Source organism: Pholcus phalangioides, unplaced genomic scaffold (genome assembly GCF_987345545.1).
Source record: "Pholcus phalangioides strain wild (caught in Gottingen) unplaced genomic scaffold, Ppha-v1.0 ptg000015l_1, whole genome shotgun sequence".
Taxonomy (NCBI): Eukaryota; Metazoa; Arthropoda; class Arachnida; order Araneae; family Pholcidae; genus Pholcus; species Pholcus phalangioides.
The window spans coordinates 102,063,547-102,083,086 of NW_028301608.1; the positions used below are offsets into that span (position 1 = coordinate 102,063,547).

At 35.3% G+C, this 19,540-nt stretch overlaps 1 protein-coding gene across 2 annotated transcripts in view; it reads right to left on the reverse strand.

The window, feature by feature from the left end:
* Positions 1-12,271, reverse strand: part of LOC149077215 (neural cell adhesion molecule 2-like) — a 123,466-nt gene extending 111,195 nt beyond the window's left edge. The window contains exon 1 of one of the 2 annotated variants that reach the window (XR_016194154.1): positions 11,713-12,271. Coding sequence is in view for 1 of the 2 variants with exons in the window: in XM_089244958.1 (XP_089101084.1) it covers positions 11,713-11,803 (91 nt within the window). In the remaining variant the exon portion in view is untranslated. The remainder of the gene's footprint in view (positions 1-11,712) is intronic. The other variant, XM_089244958.1, reaches the window with a different exon arrangement.
* Between the last annotated feature and the right edge of the window lie 7,269 nt (positions 12,272-19,540).

Genomic DNA, 19,540 nt, shown 5'->3' on the forward strand with positions numbered 1-19,540 from the left:
TCGCTTACACATGTAGGAAATTTCATCACCTTACATTCTTCCAAAGTCTGCAGGTCACTCGTTTTTACAAACGTGTGTGATTTTACCATCTGTGGCTATTATACAAATTTTCCCCCCTTCTTCTATTCTAATATGATTTGCTTGAATATTCCTTCCTCAAAATTGCCGCCCCTCCGAACTTGCCACGTGGGTATAGCCCTTAAGCCCCCCCTCCCCGGAAAAATACCTCTGCCTATGGTGGATTATCGGTATTTGCCGTATAGGATAAGTAAAAATACGCTTTTGCATGCAGTGTGCAAGGATGTTTGTTGTGTCTGACACAGTGAATGTTTGTATATATGAATAAGATATGTCTTTTTGAACTCGAATCGACGTTGATATTTCAGTATTGATTGCGTGACAAGAAATACGAATCTGAATTCATTACAGAACAGTAATCTTTGAACTCCCAAGAGGTCATAATGTCCATTCTCTCTGCTTTTACTGGACTGTAATCCCAATAACCTTGAACTGATGGCATGTTGGCTAATTCAATTGTTGTTTATTATAAAATTATGTTCTTCTCCTTCATTAAAAGTTTATCAAAGCAATCTTCAGTTTGTAAGATGCGTGTATCAGAACCATAATATATTAGATATGTACCGGAGGCCGCTGGAATGACGAGTATAGAGTATACAGACTGCGTGTTGTGGCCAGATCTTCATGAATTAATTTCGCATTTACTTCAGGAGGATGGAGAAATGGTGAAGATTTACTCTAATTCGGTTTGTAAGAGGCATATCCCTTCCATTTCGCAGCACTGTTATATCGTCACGATCATTGCAACTCCGGAATTACAATCTGTTCGATGGTTTTGAGACTCGTACGCTGACTGCATACCGCTGATAAATACGTTTATGGTGCAATGAAACGAAATCTATAAATTGAGGTGCCCGTCTTAGCTTGCGGGATAGATTGTGCAATGGAAATAAATATCCGAGTTAATAAGAACGTCTTATAAATATGATGGCATTAATCTCGGATGTCGAATTAGTAATATTTCTAACATTATCACACGATGTTTTAGAAAGTATTACCCATGTCACAAAGAAATTTCATGTACATGAAACTTTTCGTTCGATTATGGAAATAAATTAAACGAGATCTCGCATTATGATGAATCGAACTTCGTGACATAACATTCATATCTTGGGCGATCCATCCTGCGTGCAGTTGCGTTCTTCTCTCCCTACCACGATGCAATCATCTGTTTACTGGACGCCACTATCGTGTGACATGATGTATGCTCAAGATCTTGATTCCATCTTATTGCGCATGTATCTGACAGGATCCCCCCGAAATATCATCAGAAAGGCAGGAAATGAATGGAAAACAAAAGATGGAAAAAAAAAGAGATGCGGCATCGCGGAAGAGAAAAATGACGAAAAAGGAGGTTAACATTTTAAAGCTATTGCAAATGGAGAAGGGATGGAAAAATCGATAATATGAGATGCAGAAAAGTCATTTCCTGAATTCAAACTTCCCGTATCTGTTTTATCAAATTGAGACGATACGTATTCCGACCATTCGCCCACCGCGTAAACGCTCGGGTGGAGTTTCACGCAATTTCTCGACGACCGATATCAAATTCTACACACCGACCACAACAGACGCGTCCCTTAATGTTCCGTTTAAAGCTTTCAAAATTTAGTAGACGCAGGTTTTATATCTTTTGATTTGATTATGGACATTTTGAATCGGAAATGTCCCTTCAGGCCGCTTATTGGGATGCTAGGATCGTATACGTTCGTATCAAGTGAACATATACTTGTATATATCCTTCAACTGCTTTATGTTCGTAAAGTAAAAACTATGTTCGGACATACTTCTTTTTTAAGGGTCTCCCCCTGAGCCCAAACTCGTTTGATCTTATACGAATTGTACCAAGAATCACTCATGAACGGCTTGTTTGAAGCACCGTGGCTTTCGTTGAAGGCCAAAGAATTGAGTACCTCCTATAGGAAAACACGTACGATGATATGGGAATAGATGCACTTGAAGATGACTATATCCTCTAATTGTGTGTGTATTTGTACCGATTGGCTTCGACATAGATATCGAATTTGATCGAGTATGATCTGGTCAAAATTCCTATACGAAGAGTCAGCAGTATTTTTAATGATTACTGTACTATTAAAAAATGGAAGAAAAAATCATATTACAATGATCTCCTCACAGTGAATACCTAGAATAGGAATTTCCCACCTTCGATGCTCCAAATTCCACCTAGAGATGCTTAAAACCTCGTCAGCGACATTTACGCGATTGCTCGGCTAACTTGATGCTTCGTGTTTCAGCGATTGTAAGATTGTATATAATTGTAATCAATTGATCAAACGATTGTAATTATTGTATCACGCCTCTTTAAAATCGATATTATTTCGGCAATGACGAACCGGGATACTTCGTAACTTTGGCTCTCTTAAGACTACGTGTTTTCCATCGCCCCTTCCAACCTGACGGATCAACTGCCAGTGGGTGGAGTCAGTTTTGTTTTTTGTTCAGGTTTCGCCAAGGAAGGAGAGAGAAATTCGGTGTTGGAAACATAGTCCTATACCTATTTCCCCTTTCCTTTATGGTAGTAGGGGGTCATTCAAGTATTAGTCAGCATCCGGGGTGAAGGGGGTTTCGGATTTGCTGACTTTTGATGAGAGAGGGGGGGGGGTTTGAAGGTTTCTTGCGTCATCAACCACCTCCTTTTTGAAAATATGAAATATTCTAAGATGCTGACGAAATTTTGCTGATGGGGGGGGGGGGTTTCAGTGTTTTGCTGACAAGAGGGGTGAGGGGGTCAAAAATGGTTGGAAATCTGCTTACGTAATACTTGAATGGCCCCGTATATGAAAACGGTATAGGAGTTTAAAAAAATGAATACGAGTATAATATATAAATATTAGTAAAAAAAAGTTTCTCTTCTCCCCGGTTGTACCGTTCTCACAATTGAAAAATGAAGCACTATCATCTGCAAGAAATGTCTTCTTAAAGAAAGATGTGACATTTTATAGAGAGCTTGGTTATTTCCCTGCGACAGATATACAATGCGGATCAGTGAAATTTATAAAACCGTGTAAAGGGTTGAATGACTAGTGTATCCTTATATTCCTTGTATATTTGTAACATTGCATTTTCCGTTACTTCAATCATCTTTCCGGCATCAATGATTATCTTTCCGCACAGCCAATCCAGTGCCACTCGAAGAGGATTCTGATATAAAGCAACCGAGAAGGTGGCAGGTACAATAACTGGTAAGTTTTCGAGAGCATTTGAACTAATGGAGCCCTGAGTCACGGTGTGACAAGTTTTGATAAGTAGGGTCATAGTCACGAACTCGCATCGCAAAGCACATTGGTAGTTGGTTGAAGTTGGCCTTCTGTGATTTTGTAACTTCGAGGCACAAATGCGAACTGAACCAACTTCTGCTTCCATTAAAAAGTTCTGTCACAGAGAGCAACAGACCACATGACGAAAAAAATATTCAATCATTATACTTCTCTCACAATTTGAAATACAGATGACAACACCGGAATATCACACAACTCTAGATTTATGCAAAAAGATCACTATTTGATACACACATACAAGTAAAATAATAATGAATCGTCAAATGACGAAACTTGAGTTGTGCTCGGTTTAGAAGACACAGTTCGATATCTTAAAACTAACATAGAGATTTCAATTACAATTACACAATACAATAGAGACTTGATTACTGACGTAATTGGAGCAAGTATATGTTGAAAGAACAATATTTCTGGATGATAGAATATGGAATATCAAAATCGAAGAGACACACTCATGCACGCACAACTATCATATACACTATTGATAGAAGAGCTTTTCCTAGTTCGTGCATTGGTTATTATCAATAACGAAATATTACGTATGCCACATCTTACAAGAAATGCTTCATGCAAGTTACTCGATTAATATAGTTCCTAGGTTTTCCAACGTCCCATATATACAGGGATTGTTGAAATTTGTGAAGAAATCTGTTAGTGTCCCGAAAAAACAAATGAATGAATTTAAAAATTTGAACTGTTTCAGGAAACAAAATTTCCAATATTTTTTAATACATGATTTCAGGACATATTGTAAAACTTTGGAAATATTTGTGATAACTAATAGCGCGAGCGTGCATACGTACTGAGTGTGTAATGTTATGTAATAATAAACAATATAATATTACATGGAAAGAAATTCAAATTTTTATATTAATTTCTGCTGCTGCAGTTCAAATAATATCTTTTGATGGGCACAGTAGACACACAACTTTATCAGGTCATATTTTTCTCCCTCTCAATACAGTGAATGAAGACTCATTAATAATGAAGGATGAGGCAAATATTTACACTGCAAGGCATTCCGTTTGGCTGCGAAGTTTTCCCGAGCAAACGTTCGAGAACGTGATACTGCGTTTACCACATCATGAATGCCATGCTCATTGACCAGTGTTAGTCTATCGTCATCTGCCGAAATCGATATAACCTTTAGTAGGTTAAAAAATGTGTGTGATTACCTTCCCTTTAACTGTTACGAGACTTGAAAAATCTTAGTTCTTCCTAAATGGTAATTACAATCATTCTACTTGTTCAATGTTTCTAGACATCGCCTTGTAAGATGTGAGAAAATTCGGCGATAAAGCAAATTGTAAAACACGAGGTTAGCTTTTTTGAGAAGGTAATTGCGTTGTGGTGGCAGTCTGTGTGGCTAAAATGTTCATAGTGTGCATGAAGCTTGCATTCCTTTGTGCTTTGCTGTCATTCTTATTTCTAATTATGAGTGACGTGTATAGATTCCACGTATGTACCGTCGTAGAGTTTGTTGCTCTCTTTGCAAGACGATTTGAAGGTTTGTAACTGAACCCCTGATTTGGACTACAACTGTGCAGTGTAAGGGGAGTGCGCTGCAAGTACGCTGCACAGTTGGCGAAAGTTAGCGCTGCAAGTACATCACAATGCCCACAAAATCGCATATCGGTAAGTACCATTAGCTGGTCACAGGGCCGTCTTGAGAGTATCCTGAGCCCCCAGGCGCAATGTTTTTTTCTGAGGTCCTCTGCCTTTGTAAAAATGTCTGCTTACTAATTTACCAGCTTAGTCTCCCAAATTTTTATTCTGATATCGGTATCATGAGAACCCACCACTGAACATCCCTGTGCAGGACCCGGGTGTGTTCGCGAATTTAGATGGCATTGTCTGTTCTATGTCCACTTTAATCCTATAACTGGCAAGTGCACACTCATTCTTTTTTTCAGATCAATATATTCATTGTTGTGCAATTTCACTAGTCCAGTAATTAACAAAATTATCCTTTTTGACTTCCTGGAAGGACTTGGGGTGTTCCTTGTTGCAACATCGTGTACATTCGTCATACGCATAAGAGTTTTTTCTTCTTTTTTATACCTTTTTGTTTGTTATTGTTCAGCATTTATACAATGTGTATGTGTTGTGTTTTCTTGCGATTAAAAAAAGGAAATAGTGTCTACGTAAGCACTGAACAAATTTCAAATACTTAGTTCTATGTATGCTTGCAGTAATAATAATCTAATCAAACAGACGAAGATCAATTATGATTAAGTGTCATACACATGGACTTGGTTCCCAGAAGTTGCAAAACTTTTCTAGTTGAGTTGTACCAGAGGAACAGCAGACTACGCCTCCTCAAAGAGGGAGAGAGAGTGAAGGAAGATGGATTAACTCAATTCCTCCTACGGTACAAAATAAATGAATGAGTCTCATTGCATGGTGGATGATAATCTTCTTTTAATTAGTCTCATAATTCAGAGAAGCGAAATCATCATTTGACTGCTTAATTACACTTGTTAAAAGTACACGAACGGGAAATATGTGATTATATACGTGATCGCGACTCTTACGATTCGTTCGTGTATCAGTCGGAGAAAATTCTTACGGAACCTATCAGCGCAGTCGGCAACTAATTGAGATCCACGAAGAGAACTTCAAGTTCGTTATTTGGTATCTAATTAAAATTTCTGCTTATAATTCATTGAATAAGGAAATTATCCGTTTTTGAGTCGATTATAAAATTTTAGAAGCATTTCCATTTTTATCAGTCCTGGTGATACATCACAGGTAAATGACAAATAATGATGGAACGCACCGCCTCCAGACAAAAGAAGCAAGAAAAAATGGGGACATGAATTTTTAAACTCATCAGTCGTTCCATACTCTAATGGTACTTACATACGGTTTTTCCTTTAAGTGATGAATTTCCGATATTAACCGTATTCGTGGTTGGTTTGAAACGTTAATGAGAAATTAGAATGCTACCTAAGGCAGCAACTGTTAAGTTTGGATGTTTTTATAATTCTAAGAAAATGAAACTTATCTTTGAAGTAAATTTTGTTCTGATTTTTAAAAAGTTTTAAATTCATGGTAATGAGAATAAAAATTATCACGATAATAAAACAATGAATTTTCAATCATGAAACAATTCATGAAAAACATAAAAAGCATAATTAATTTTGAAATATGAAACAATTCATGCAATCGAACGGTTAAAATTCTCAGAGGGATCGTTTAATTTATCCATAAAGAGCATTTTTAAATACGAAATAAGTTAAAGACGTCTCAAATTGATCTGGTGAGAGTATATTGATGCCATCGGTGAAGATAAATTCTTATTGAGCTTAATATGAGGATCTACCACTGAAACAGGAGAAACCTCTTCTTTGAATTTTGATTATTATTTTATTTAGTTATTCATTTATTATTATTATTTTTAACGGGAATGATGTCTAGCCTCTAAAACTCAAAATTAAATGACGAGTAACAAAATAAACTAAAAATGACGAGTAATCATGATGCAAGCATATTAAGTTCATGTCCTGAAGCTATCGCGAAGCATACTGAAGAGAAAATGATTTTGGATCTCTTTGATTGTTTTGAACTCCGAATAAATTGTCTTGCTGAAAACATTTTCTCGAAAATAGAATTGATTAATTATGATTTTTTCCTATAATATCATTTTCCAAAAATAATCTAGAAGTTATAATTTACTTTATGATTTCAGTTTTGTTAACTCAATTGGGAGAAGTAATATATTGTATACGGCTGCAGCCTGTAACTTGTTAAGCTGAGTATATACATACTATACAAACTATACAAAATAAGGTCATCCCGCTGTTTCAACGAAAGAAAAACTCATTCGGTGTTTTGGAGAATTTTTTGAACCTATGGTTAGGAAGAAAAAATAGCTACGCCCTCTTTTTTGGGTTACCGCAAAATATTCCTAGACCGAGAGGTTAGCGCACCACACACAGCCATATTAGAAATAGCTATTGGATAAATAGCCATTCGGTATGAGATATAAATTAAACTTTGTCTTCTTATACGTCTGTTATGGATTCGATCGTATCCATAGAAGTACGTAGAAGTTACTGTATTTCTAGAAATGCGCGCGTACTTTTCAATATTACGTCACGAACTAACATTTCTCAATTTTATCATTTTTACGCGTTTTTTCCTCACTCGGATTTATGATTAGGGAGAATTTTGGCGCACCAAGTAAGATCCCATTAAGAATATTTCACATTTTCATAAAGGGTGGCTGATGACGTAAGCATGCCCCAAACCCCCTCCCCCCTTGTCATCAAAAGTCAGCAAATCGAAAATCCCCTCCCCCACATCGATGCCGACGTAATACTTGATTGATCCCTTTAACCACTCGAGTACGCACAACATAGCCTAGAAACCAGGATCATATCACAGTCAGATCTAAAAACATTCTAATCCAGATGGGATAGAAATTCCGATGAACATCTAGAACACACAACCCCTAAATTACAAAAATGCTATAGAATATTGCTAAAAGCAATTTAATACTTTTGATAACTATCCGGGGCTGAGAAAAAATAATCAAATAGCCAGCAATCACATCTTCCATACTCCTCAAATAGATTAATTTTATTAGATTTCATTTTAACTTACAACAATTTTAATATCTCCCGATGTTATGGAATAGCAGATACTGACCAATAATCAGGATCGCAAACTCTTCATCATTAATAGCTATATTGCTAAGAGCAATTAATAATCCTTTTGATAGCCCAAGATGTTTCATGGTAGGCTTAAGCTAATCAATTCAGATGGAATGCTAATAAATCAATAATTAATTGATCACCTGAATTTTCAATGGCAACGTTTAAGTTCTTCGCATTGTAGATATCGAGATAATAATTCCGTTGTCTGAGTAATTGAAACATTTATATATTTCGTAATGTTTTCCTATCTGCAGGGAAGAAAAATTAGATTTTATAAAGGGATTCTTCGAAAACCAAACATTTTATCTTATGACTTATTCAGTACATTTTATGAGTTGTAGACCACCTCCATTGTTTCCAGCGCGTCACCTCTTTCATTCTCCCAGAAACGTTGAGATGGCACCGGAATTGGCTGATTGTACCCAAGACGGGAATGAAACCGCTATCATCACCACAATGTCAGACTCATAAGGACGGGAATGAACGGATCCGAGCTTTATCAACGACCCATTCCAGCAGGCGGACCGTGGAAAACTCCTGATCCAAACCATTCCCGGAATCCCGCTGAAATAGCTCGCACAGCGGGGAGTTTCCTTCGCAAATAAAAAATTCACGCACTTTTTCACCTTCCAACAATTTTTTTTTCTTTTTCGTAGTTGTAATCCAATTAAGTTGCAGAGAATTGTCTTACTATCGATTTGCTCCATGCTGAACAAACATGAAGATAGTCATGTTGATTCTTGGTCCATTAGGAAAAAATATGATTTACGATACTTTTTTCATGAGAACATCACAAAAAAGGGTGGGTGGGAAAAAAAAATTGTATTTCTAAGCACTCTTGAAATGAAAAAAAACAATCGTATTCCTGCATTATTGGTATGAATATTGAAATCAACGATATTTCTCTAGTTAAAAATTTCATTATTTACGATGATGGAATTGAAAAAAAAAACCAAAACAACATAATCTGGTTAGAATTTGATGCATTTTGTTCTATAATTCAGTTCAAAAAATACATTTTCGTTTCGTTACTTATCGCAATGTGACAGAAATATTTCCTGAAATATTTATTTTCAGGGTATTAAATAAAAATTCATATGTGATGCGCAAGAAATTTGATTTTGTTCTATGAATTTCTCAGCTAAAGTTTAAGGCACAATGAATATTGAAGATAAGAAGAAAGTAAGTTAAGATAAGGTGATGATAAGTTTCGTATTTGTAATTCAAAAACTAATACATGAACTTTATTTATTTTATATTATTTTAAAATACATAAGACAATGCAATATAGCAGTTGTTCCACACTTATTTGATTCACATGGATTTTTAGCATCATTTTCTATGGCCGAGCCATTTTTGTGGTCTCTCTCTCTCTCTCTCTCTCTCTCATTTATTTATTTGAAACAATATTTAAATCAGTGCAATGAATGGAATACTAATGCGCAAAGATGATATAACTATAATATCTTAAAATGTAATAAATGAACAAAAAGTAAATTATTCTAATTACATTTCGGGATAAGGTAAACATAGTCTCAATATTTAATTTAGAATATGGCTTGGTGAACATTTTCATTCACGTACATTTTGAAGTAGAAAAAATTAATGAGGTTTCTTCCCAAACCAATAAAGAAATAGTCTAAAACGGGTTGAACATAACAGCTGCAGAAAATGGCTCAAGATATGATATGATATCATAGTGAAATCGAAATTATGACAACATGCCTTATGTATCAAAAGCACGTTGACGTAAGAGTCATGAAATATAATCCCTTTTCGACGCTAATTAACTTTAAACAATATTTTGTCATGGGCATTATCCTTGTTTGGCATTTGCTAGTTTTCACTTTAAAACGGAAACTTATTTTTATGTATAAGTCTGTATTATAGGCTATATTTTGCATACCTTTATGTCGAAGATAAAGGGCCCTATGTGCCTAAAGAGAAATTTTACAGGACAGCCAGACTTTTTTTAGCATGGTTTTCTATGGAACTCATTTGTTTTTTATAAAGTGAATATCTCTATTATTTAATAAAATATGAATTGGTTCCCTATACCCATATGTATGAAAGTATAGCAAATTAATTACGTTATCTCAATATTGACGAGAATGCACATGGTGACCTTCGCCTTCAGCATGCAGATATATTTATTTATATTATTACAAAAGTTTTTAGAACTTGTTGTCTGGATTTAAACATGTGGTCATATTGAAATATTTTGTATATATGGGAACAATCTTCAATATGTAATAATTGCTGACAGACATCAGATATACAGTGAGAATCCTGTTATGCAGTGTATAGCGATAATCACCCGTATAACTACACCGATATCACCTGTATAATCTCTGGTCCTGATGAAATTTCTCAAAATTGATATATCGTCCCCAACCCATGCTGGAAGCATGAATGTGCAAATTTGCTATTTTTTATCAGCTGGTTGGTTGCCTTATTTTATGATTTTAAGTTGAAATGCCGAGAGAGAGAGAGAGATATATCTTACCTACATAAAATACTTTTTATTTTAGTATTGCCAAGGCCAGATAGTTGGTAAAAAAGGTTTCTCAATGGAAAACTATTTTCCTATAACAATTAGTTTGCACCTGCCGGAAATTAGGAGAGTCTGCTTCATTAAAAAATATGACACTTTGAAGAGGGAGTTCGGTGATTTCTAATTACCGCTTAAAGGGCCAAGTTTTGCGTTAAACGCGAATACGCGTATCCCTATTGACGCACGTTGCAGAACAAATTTAAGAAAGACAGAGTAAAAATTCGAACGTCATTTCCAGTATTCCAGTTTTTTCAAAGAAATTGCACATTCATGTTTCTAGCATGGGGGGAGGGGATAACTTTTTTTTACAACGGTATCCCTTTTACAAAAATATCTCTATCTCTCTCCCTACTGTCTTTCCGATCTCTTTCCGTCTCTTGAAAACCGTTAAATAGACGTAAAAACCGAAAATTGAAAAATCGTATTAGAATTTTTTAATAGTCAAATCTCAGAGTCAAAATGCATTCAAGGACAGATTTCCAAAACAAAAAAATAATCAATTAACGTTAAGTTTCGATCGTATTCCTTGATAAACTTGTATCAAAGGCGTAGAAGTTTCATCAAGTTATGGAAAACATTTCTTTTACCCGTATTTTTACTAGTGGCGAAATTGAATATATTCACGAGTATGTGTAATACTTATTGAGAAACAAAGTGGCTACTGGATATTTAGGATATTTATAGTTTTGATTCGAGAGAAAAAAAGCATTTTTTTATAAAATTCAGAACGTATTCGTTCTATTTTTTTATTTTTTGATAATTTAGATTATTTCCCATTTTTATCATATATATAGCATACATAAAACAAGTACAATATCATGCATTATTGATGAAAACTCTATATGAAGCAAATCAGTTTGTAAAAATAAAGAAAATGTACGAAACGAATTTTTGACAAACCGAAAAAAATGCTGTTATTTCAAATGAAATTTCTTAAACTTTCTACAATGGATAAAACTCCGTCACTATTTCTCATAATTATAATTATCATGATAGTTATTATAGCCTAGATTCGTAATAATATGGCATTCGTAAAAAAAAATTCCTACATACAGATACCACGTCATTTTTAAAAAAATAATCATAAAATAATATATGAATTACGTATAAAACTTACCCATGACCGTGAACACCAAATAACAAAAATTTATGAAGAGAGCGAGAGGCCCAAAAAATTGATATACACATCCTGAATAGCAATTCCTCATGCCTTTAAGAACACTTTCATATAAATCGCATATTCACTGTACATTCCGTTTGGTCAACAGAAAAGAAATTATATGTATTCACACCATAGAAAAGAAATTTCTCCCGTATTAGCGGAAAAATTCGTGTGAATGCTCGCAGTTGAAATATGTCAAAAACACACAAACACTCTCTCACAAATATTTTTCTATATGGTATTTTTTTTTCTCCTCTCTCTCTCTCTCTCGCTGCTCAAAACTAATCGCTGGCAGAACTCGAAAAAAGAAGACGAATTTCGCGCTGACAGTTACCGCAGTTGTCGCTATTCTGCCAAAAGAGCATGTTTTTGAGATGGAACTTGTGGCAGGAGTGCACCGAAGATATCCACCGAGTTTGAGCGGTCTCTGGCGGAAGGTTTTTGTTCCTTCGTCTCTTTCTTCCGTCCTATCGCCGCCCAATGTACCCCCACCCAACTGTTATCGACCAAATGCTTCCGTCGCATACACACACGCACATATATAACAATTGCAAGAACGATGGGGGAGGGGGGGGGGTGGTACGTGCGACCCACTAGAACATGCCAAATCCCTCCAACGAAAATATATTTCTCTGTCACGAGACTTTAAAACAATTTTATGAAAACCATATCTCAAACTTTCCTAATGGACGAATTTGAAAGGGAGTAAAAAAATGGATGCGCTTTTTCGAAACACGGCGGAACCTCCCCTAACGGACAGTCCCCGTTAACGGCGGTAACGGATACCTCCCATTAACGGACAATTTTCTGATACCCGGTCCCGTGGGAATATGGCTTTAATGTATTTCACTCCTCGTTAGCGGGCTGTAAAATCAGGGCAGAATAATTCATCAATTTTCAGTGATAAACCGAGAATTTATCATATTCAACTTAGATTATGTTTGATCCTAAGCTCGTGTTAGTAAATATGACAAATCTTCATTAACTGAATGAGGCGTGTTATAATAAAACTCTGTAATGTGTATTACGAATCACGATACTTTTTTATAATGTAAATTGCGTTCCATACATTCCCTTGAAAAAGTGTCTCTAAAAAAAATTAATCTAGTCAACTGAAAGAATCTAATCAAGAACTGAACGGATAGGGCTTATTTTTTGTCATACATTTGCCTTTACTATAGGAAAGCAATTGCGAAAATCAGCTCCACGCGTTCATGGATCGCAATAAGTACTACGGGCCGATGACAAAGAACGGGAATGTTTGTCAACAAGGTGGCGGGGCTAAAGGAAAACGCCTTCTAGCCTCTACATGGGTTTCCAACGTACAGTTTGTCGCGGAACTCTCCATGATGACAATGAGGCTGTTGTTCTACATGTGAGTCAAACACATTTGAATATTTATCTCAAAAAAAGCGTCTCTCTATATTGCTGTCATCAGCATTATTTACCCCAGGACGAGATAAAACAGCGTTTCCTCACTACCTCATGTTAATCAGAGGCGGTTTATAGACCACAGGATCGACCTTTGCATTGGGCGAAAAGGCTTGATGGAGTTACAAAAATTGCCTTCCCGAGAAATTTTGAATTAGCATGCATGAAAGAGCATTAAAATTCACAGAAATTGGTTAAAATATCATAAAAGGTATTTCCTACAGGTAAAACGTTTTCTTTCCTTTTTACATCATAAATTCACTATAGAGGAAAACCCGTTATTAAATAATCTCAGTCCTCGGGGGTGGGCTTGCTCTAGGATTTGGGGGGAGGGGCGATCAGCACCGAGATGCTCGCGGGGAAAGAAAAAATATTATTCCTACATAAAAACCTGCCCTATAACTCGATTTTCTTTCAGATGGGTGGACGGCACATCGTGGTTTTATTTCACCTGCCCTCACCTATGTGTCTGCGCACAGAATTTCGATATCTGTGCATAATGACAAAAAATATGCTACCTTATACTATGTAGGGAATTTGTTTTCTACTCAGCAAAAATCTCTACGTACACGGGGTACTCTTTGTACGTACTCTATGTACGTATTCTCAGTTATTTTCAAACCCAAAACGTGTAATTTGTAAACTTATTAATCGTGAAAAAATTGTTTCCGACGCACTTTTGTTCATAACTAACAAACTGATGAAAACAAAATTTTATCAGTTTCGATCACTCAGATGCCCTCCCACTCTTCCGGTTAGTCTTCCGCAACTGCACTACCTCGGCAAAATTCAAAACAAAGAACAGCTTTGCGAATATCAGCAACTAGACAGTTTTCTTCATTGAAAGCTCTCTCCGAAATCCGTGACTTTTAAGAGTTCCGTGGTGTTTGATCATGCGGAACTCCCAAATACGGTCACGGAACCCCCAGGATTCCACGGAACACCAGTTGGAAACAAGTGCTCTACATAGTCTTTCAGCGTGATAACGATAGCTTACTGAGAAAAAAATAAGTTTGGTTAAACCTCAGCGTTAGAATGTGCAAAGAAGCTTTCTATGGAAAAAAGATAACATTATCTGAAGTCCTTATAGTTAGAAACGAACTTTTTCTCATATTATAATATTGTTCTGTTCCGTTCATTAAAAAAGTGACAGCAATACCCGAATGGTAGCATTTGCCGTGATTATATTAAGCGGCGTCTACTTTATTTTTTTATGTGACAGTAATTTGAAAATAGCTCGTTATAGCGTGATTGTTGTTATAAGCCGTACGCGGTATTACGGACTTTTTCTCTTTTTGCTCTGTCCGGTTATAGAGTTATAGAAAATTCTGCTTTTTACTGCATTAGAATTTCAGATAATTTCGTTCTTATACAAACAAATGGACAAACAGAACGAAACGTATGATTCTTTTTTCGTCTCCCAACAGTTAATTCGCCAAGACATAATTGTTAAACCTTAATGTCAGGATTCAATTATTATATCACTGCTCACTTCCAATGCTTCATAGACTCGGCAACATTTTTTCGCTAATCCGAGAGTTTTTCAGTGATTCGGAAACGACTTTATACTGTTAGTTCTGGTCCTGTGGTCTCGTAATCACTGAAATAATAACATAATAACACACACATAACCCTTGTGTAAAGAGATGGAGCCCTAAAATAAATAGAAGGGGGTTAGATCAATTATATAGAATTCTCTGTTACTTCAGAGTAATTTTTACGAAGAACATGTGCCATGATGAGAGACATAATCTTCTCATTTTTTGCAGATAGAGAATGAAAAACTAGCATTTTTGAGTTTTTTTTTAACGTCATAGTGAATGCTTCTAATTTTGAACTCGCTGTAGTAGAATATTTTTTTTATCTTTAGACAAAACATTATCTATTTGACAATCACTTGCAAATCACTCGTTATAACGAAACTCGCGTCATAAGCCGTACTCGTTATAACGGCTTTCTACTATATTTCCATTATTTTATACTAAAAGTCATTTACATGTTTACGGTACTGAAAATTAACCAGTTAAATATTTCTTCACATGAAATGCGAATAACAATATTAAAAACACGCTTTGAATGTAAATTAACGTTTTATATATATATATATATATATATATATATATATATAAAACGTTAATTATATATATATATATATATGCTCTTATGTTTTAACGATCTTGGCAACTTATTTAGACACTAAGAGAAGCCAAACTGGAACGGTAATTTTTTCACTTCTCAAATTCCATTGAAAATACACATGTTACGGAAAATGTGATTAATGAGGTTATTAAGCACGCTTGCCAAGCATTTTGTTAAGTTTCATAAAGTTTCCTAAATTTATCAGTTTTACCAGCGATTATGCATAATAACCAAGCGTCGCGTCGTTGATAAACGTGATATATCGTACTATATGATATATCGGGGTCCAACTTTATTCATCATAACATACTACTTTCATTTGGAATCATTCTCATATTAATGAAATTCATCAGTTGCACTTGGATGTTATGCATAATCGCAGATAAAGGCGACAAATTTCTAGTGTTCATCAAATTTACCAACGACACTTTGTTAATACGCATAATCGTCGGTGAATGTGATAATATTTAGCATTTATCAAACTTAACAACGGCGCTTGGGTATCATGCATATTCTCCGGTAAAAGTGATGAAATTAACTGTTGCTGATCTTTTTCAAATTTTCTCCAATTTTGGAATTCAAATATCCCACCAAATATTGCACCAAGAAACGTGGAACGTTTTTGTTGATCTCAGAAGAGACAGGACAACAAATTTCTCATTTGATTTTTATTAAAGGGTGTCCGTATAAAAAAAAAATATTATCTTTTATTTTACTTTAAAACTCTATTCCCTTGCGATAAGAACGACGTATCTGAGGTCTACACGTTATCTGGATACTTTTCCTAATTGGAAGTACGTATTCCTCTAGGATTAACTGTTCGCCTGTAATTTTCGGCAGAGTGAGCTAGTTGAGCGCACTGCGTATATCTGTTTCATAATGTGGTGGATGAAAAGGTTAAACTTGCTCTCCAATTCCATTTGGTTATTGTATAGCTATATTACAATATTTTCACACTGATGTAAATGAACAGTTTCGTTGTGCATGTTTAAAATCGGAATTGTCGCAAACAAAATGCATTATGGGAAATGTAAAAGAACGTTCCACCAACGATAGCAAGATTTAAAACAAAAACTTCTTCTTCGTTGAGGTTTTTGACACCTTTTCTGAACTAATGCAAAACACCGTGATATATATACACCCATGTCTTCGTGTATACATGTGCCCATATGTATTCTCTGGAAGAAAATTGCTGACGCGAAAGTTCGGAAGTGAACGAAATGCGAAGCGACAGAATCCGTTGAGTCGGGAATGTTTCGGATTTTGCTTTTGTCACTCTGATCAACTCAGCTACGCGTCAAAACAAAAAGACACTGAGAAGATGAAACGCAGAGAGAAATAAATAAATAAATAAAATGGTCCGTGTCCTAAATCACAACACCGAAGAAAAATTGAAAACAGGGTAAAACAAAAATGCTCCTATCTTTCGGAACACATTTACATCCTTCTCCAAAAACACAAAACACCATGCGCGCAGTATAAATGCTTGCAGGTATATAATGCAGAATGCTTGGATATATTGAATTTCACTGAATACAGTGTAGTGAAAAAAAATTCTCACGCTGTTCTTGAAAGCGTTCACGGCCATTCAAGAGTGCAATTACTTTCAAATGAATCATCCAGAAAATACCAAATTTATGAAATCGAAAAGGAAAAAAAACTGTTTTATGCAAAATAGTTATGAAATAGCACTCACTGCTCCAGATTCAAGAGTGATTACATATAAATATACAAGGTGGATACTCTCGACCACAAAACACACACGCGACACACATGAAAAAGTACAGTAGAGCATCCAATATCCTACACAATTGGGGACTGGGGGTGTTCGGATAGCCGATCGTTCACGGAAAAAAACTGCACGAGTGTCATAGGGGCAATATGAAACAAAGAAACAGTGATATTAAACACAAAACGGTATATATTTTGTGTCACGTGTCTTACAAATAACACAGAGAGCTGACTAGTCTAGTTTGACAAGTTCAAAATGGCCCCATTAAAGTAGGCCTACAATTTAGGAAAAGAAGCTACATAGCGTGCAAATTTGAATGTGCCGACTGGAACGGCTTCCATTAACCGATGGATATTAAGGGAGTTAAAACGTTTTGAAATTGTGTGACGTGTCAGTTTTGCAACGGTCAGTTACGCGCCAAACATCCAAATAAAAATTCCCATGCAGCGTCCTGACGCTAATTGAAAATGAACTAAAATATTCACTTACGTTAAAAGCCAAGCTCAGATATTTTCTTTCACGATTGGCGCTTTTTCTTCCTCGTGTAGAGGGATGTTAACATCGTTGCTACCTTCACCCCAATATATTGGCAAATTTATCGCCATATATATGAAGTGTTAGGCAAACGCGGGATCTATTTGAAAAGTAATTTTCCCAAAATCAACACTTTTTTGCTAAAATGCGGTAATTTTCTTTCACTGCAGTGAAATGTTTTTGAAAGTAAGGGCTAGGAAAAAAGACCGGTTTCATCGCTTTAGCTTTCTTGATTAATCTTAGGGTTATAGCACTGCTATCTCCTTAAAAACTTCAAGTTATACGTTTTGTGCACGTTCGATGAATTTGGCAGAATTCGAAAGTGACATCGTCAATTTTTAATGCGTTATAAGTCTATAACTATTGGACTATTGGTCATATCAAAAAACAAACTGAAAGCACTTTTCCATATTACATTTTTATAAGAAATCACGTGTGTAATTATTGGACGTTCGATAGTATCCACCCTGTATTAATATTAATGTACTGTGTTGATGTAATTTTATTTTCAAATATTGTATGCTTAAAAGCTAGCATTTCCTGGAAGAAATCAATTTTGCCCAAGAATATTTATTAAGTCACCAATGAATAAGGAAAAATACAAAAAAGTAAATGTTTGCTTTATTCGTTGGTGACTTCTTAATTACACTTCATGACTGATTCTTAATATTTTTATGTATTATTTGAGTAATCGTTTTCAGTAAGCAATTAAAAGAAAGTAATAATTACATATTTCTATTTATATATACACGTCATTATTGTTAGTTTTGCATGTTTGATTTGTAAAGTAAGCGCTAAGTATGCCAAGTAGAACCACAAAACTAATATTATACTCACTATTACAATAAAATCAAGGCCTTAGACAATATTTTACTACAAGGGGGAGGGTATTTTTTGAGACTTATTTTAGTAGTCTTGGGGCGCTTGACCGTGATAATGCTAATTTCCGCCACTAGATGGCGCCACCAGAAATGTTTTCGATTTCTGCGTTTTTGACCGACTTCCCTTTTTTAGCCGGATTTTCTACCTCTCGAGCCAGACTTCCTGTCGGCTGGAAAAATGTCGGATTTATTTTCAAAATGGCGGTTGGTCTTATTTATTTGGAAAAATAAGGGGATTCGAACCGATGCAGTCTTTCGTTCTCCAGGCTAGTGTGCTAATCACTGAACTAAATAGACTTGCTAAACAAATGTCTTATAAAATAAGTATATATAAAAAAAAAATAATAATAATACGTATATTAAAGTATAAAAAAAAATGCGTCGCTCCTAGTTTTCATGTGCCTATGATCGACGATCGTCCATGGAGTAATTGGTGAAAAGGGCGAATATTGTGAACCATATCTACTGTTTTTCAATTATTTTCCACAAACCTTTTTTTAAATAAATTTTAAAAAATTTTCTCAAAATGGTCAATCACGTGACCCACGCTGATGACGATACAAGATGGCAGCACTACCGATATTTAACTTCCGTTAAAATTATTCACTACGTCGTTATATAAAAATTTTTATCAAATGTCACCCCGATTTTCTCTTCGGACATGAAGTTGTATTAGAAATGAATTTATGGCCAAATTATGGCGAAAATGTCAATTTTGGCACCAAACTAACCAAGATTTTTCTCTAGCTGTTTTCAATCCTCAAGTTTGAAAAGATATAGTTCGTTTGTGGTTGATGATGATGCTAATTAACCACTAGTGTTCAAATTATGCTGCTTCGAGAAGAGCCGTTTTATAAAAAAAATATCCAAGTTAATCAAACATGATCTCCAAAAAAAACGCTCACTTTCCAAGCGTTATTATTTTTACCCATCGTCTTTGGATCTTTAAGAGATTAGATACCAAAAATATGCACACAAAAAAAAACACACGCAAGTTTTCATTGTCAACATTTCTATATTTCCTTCCATAACGAAACGAGATTTGTAACTACACCCTTAAAAAGCT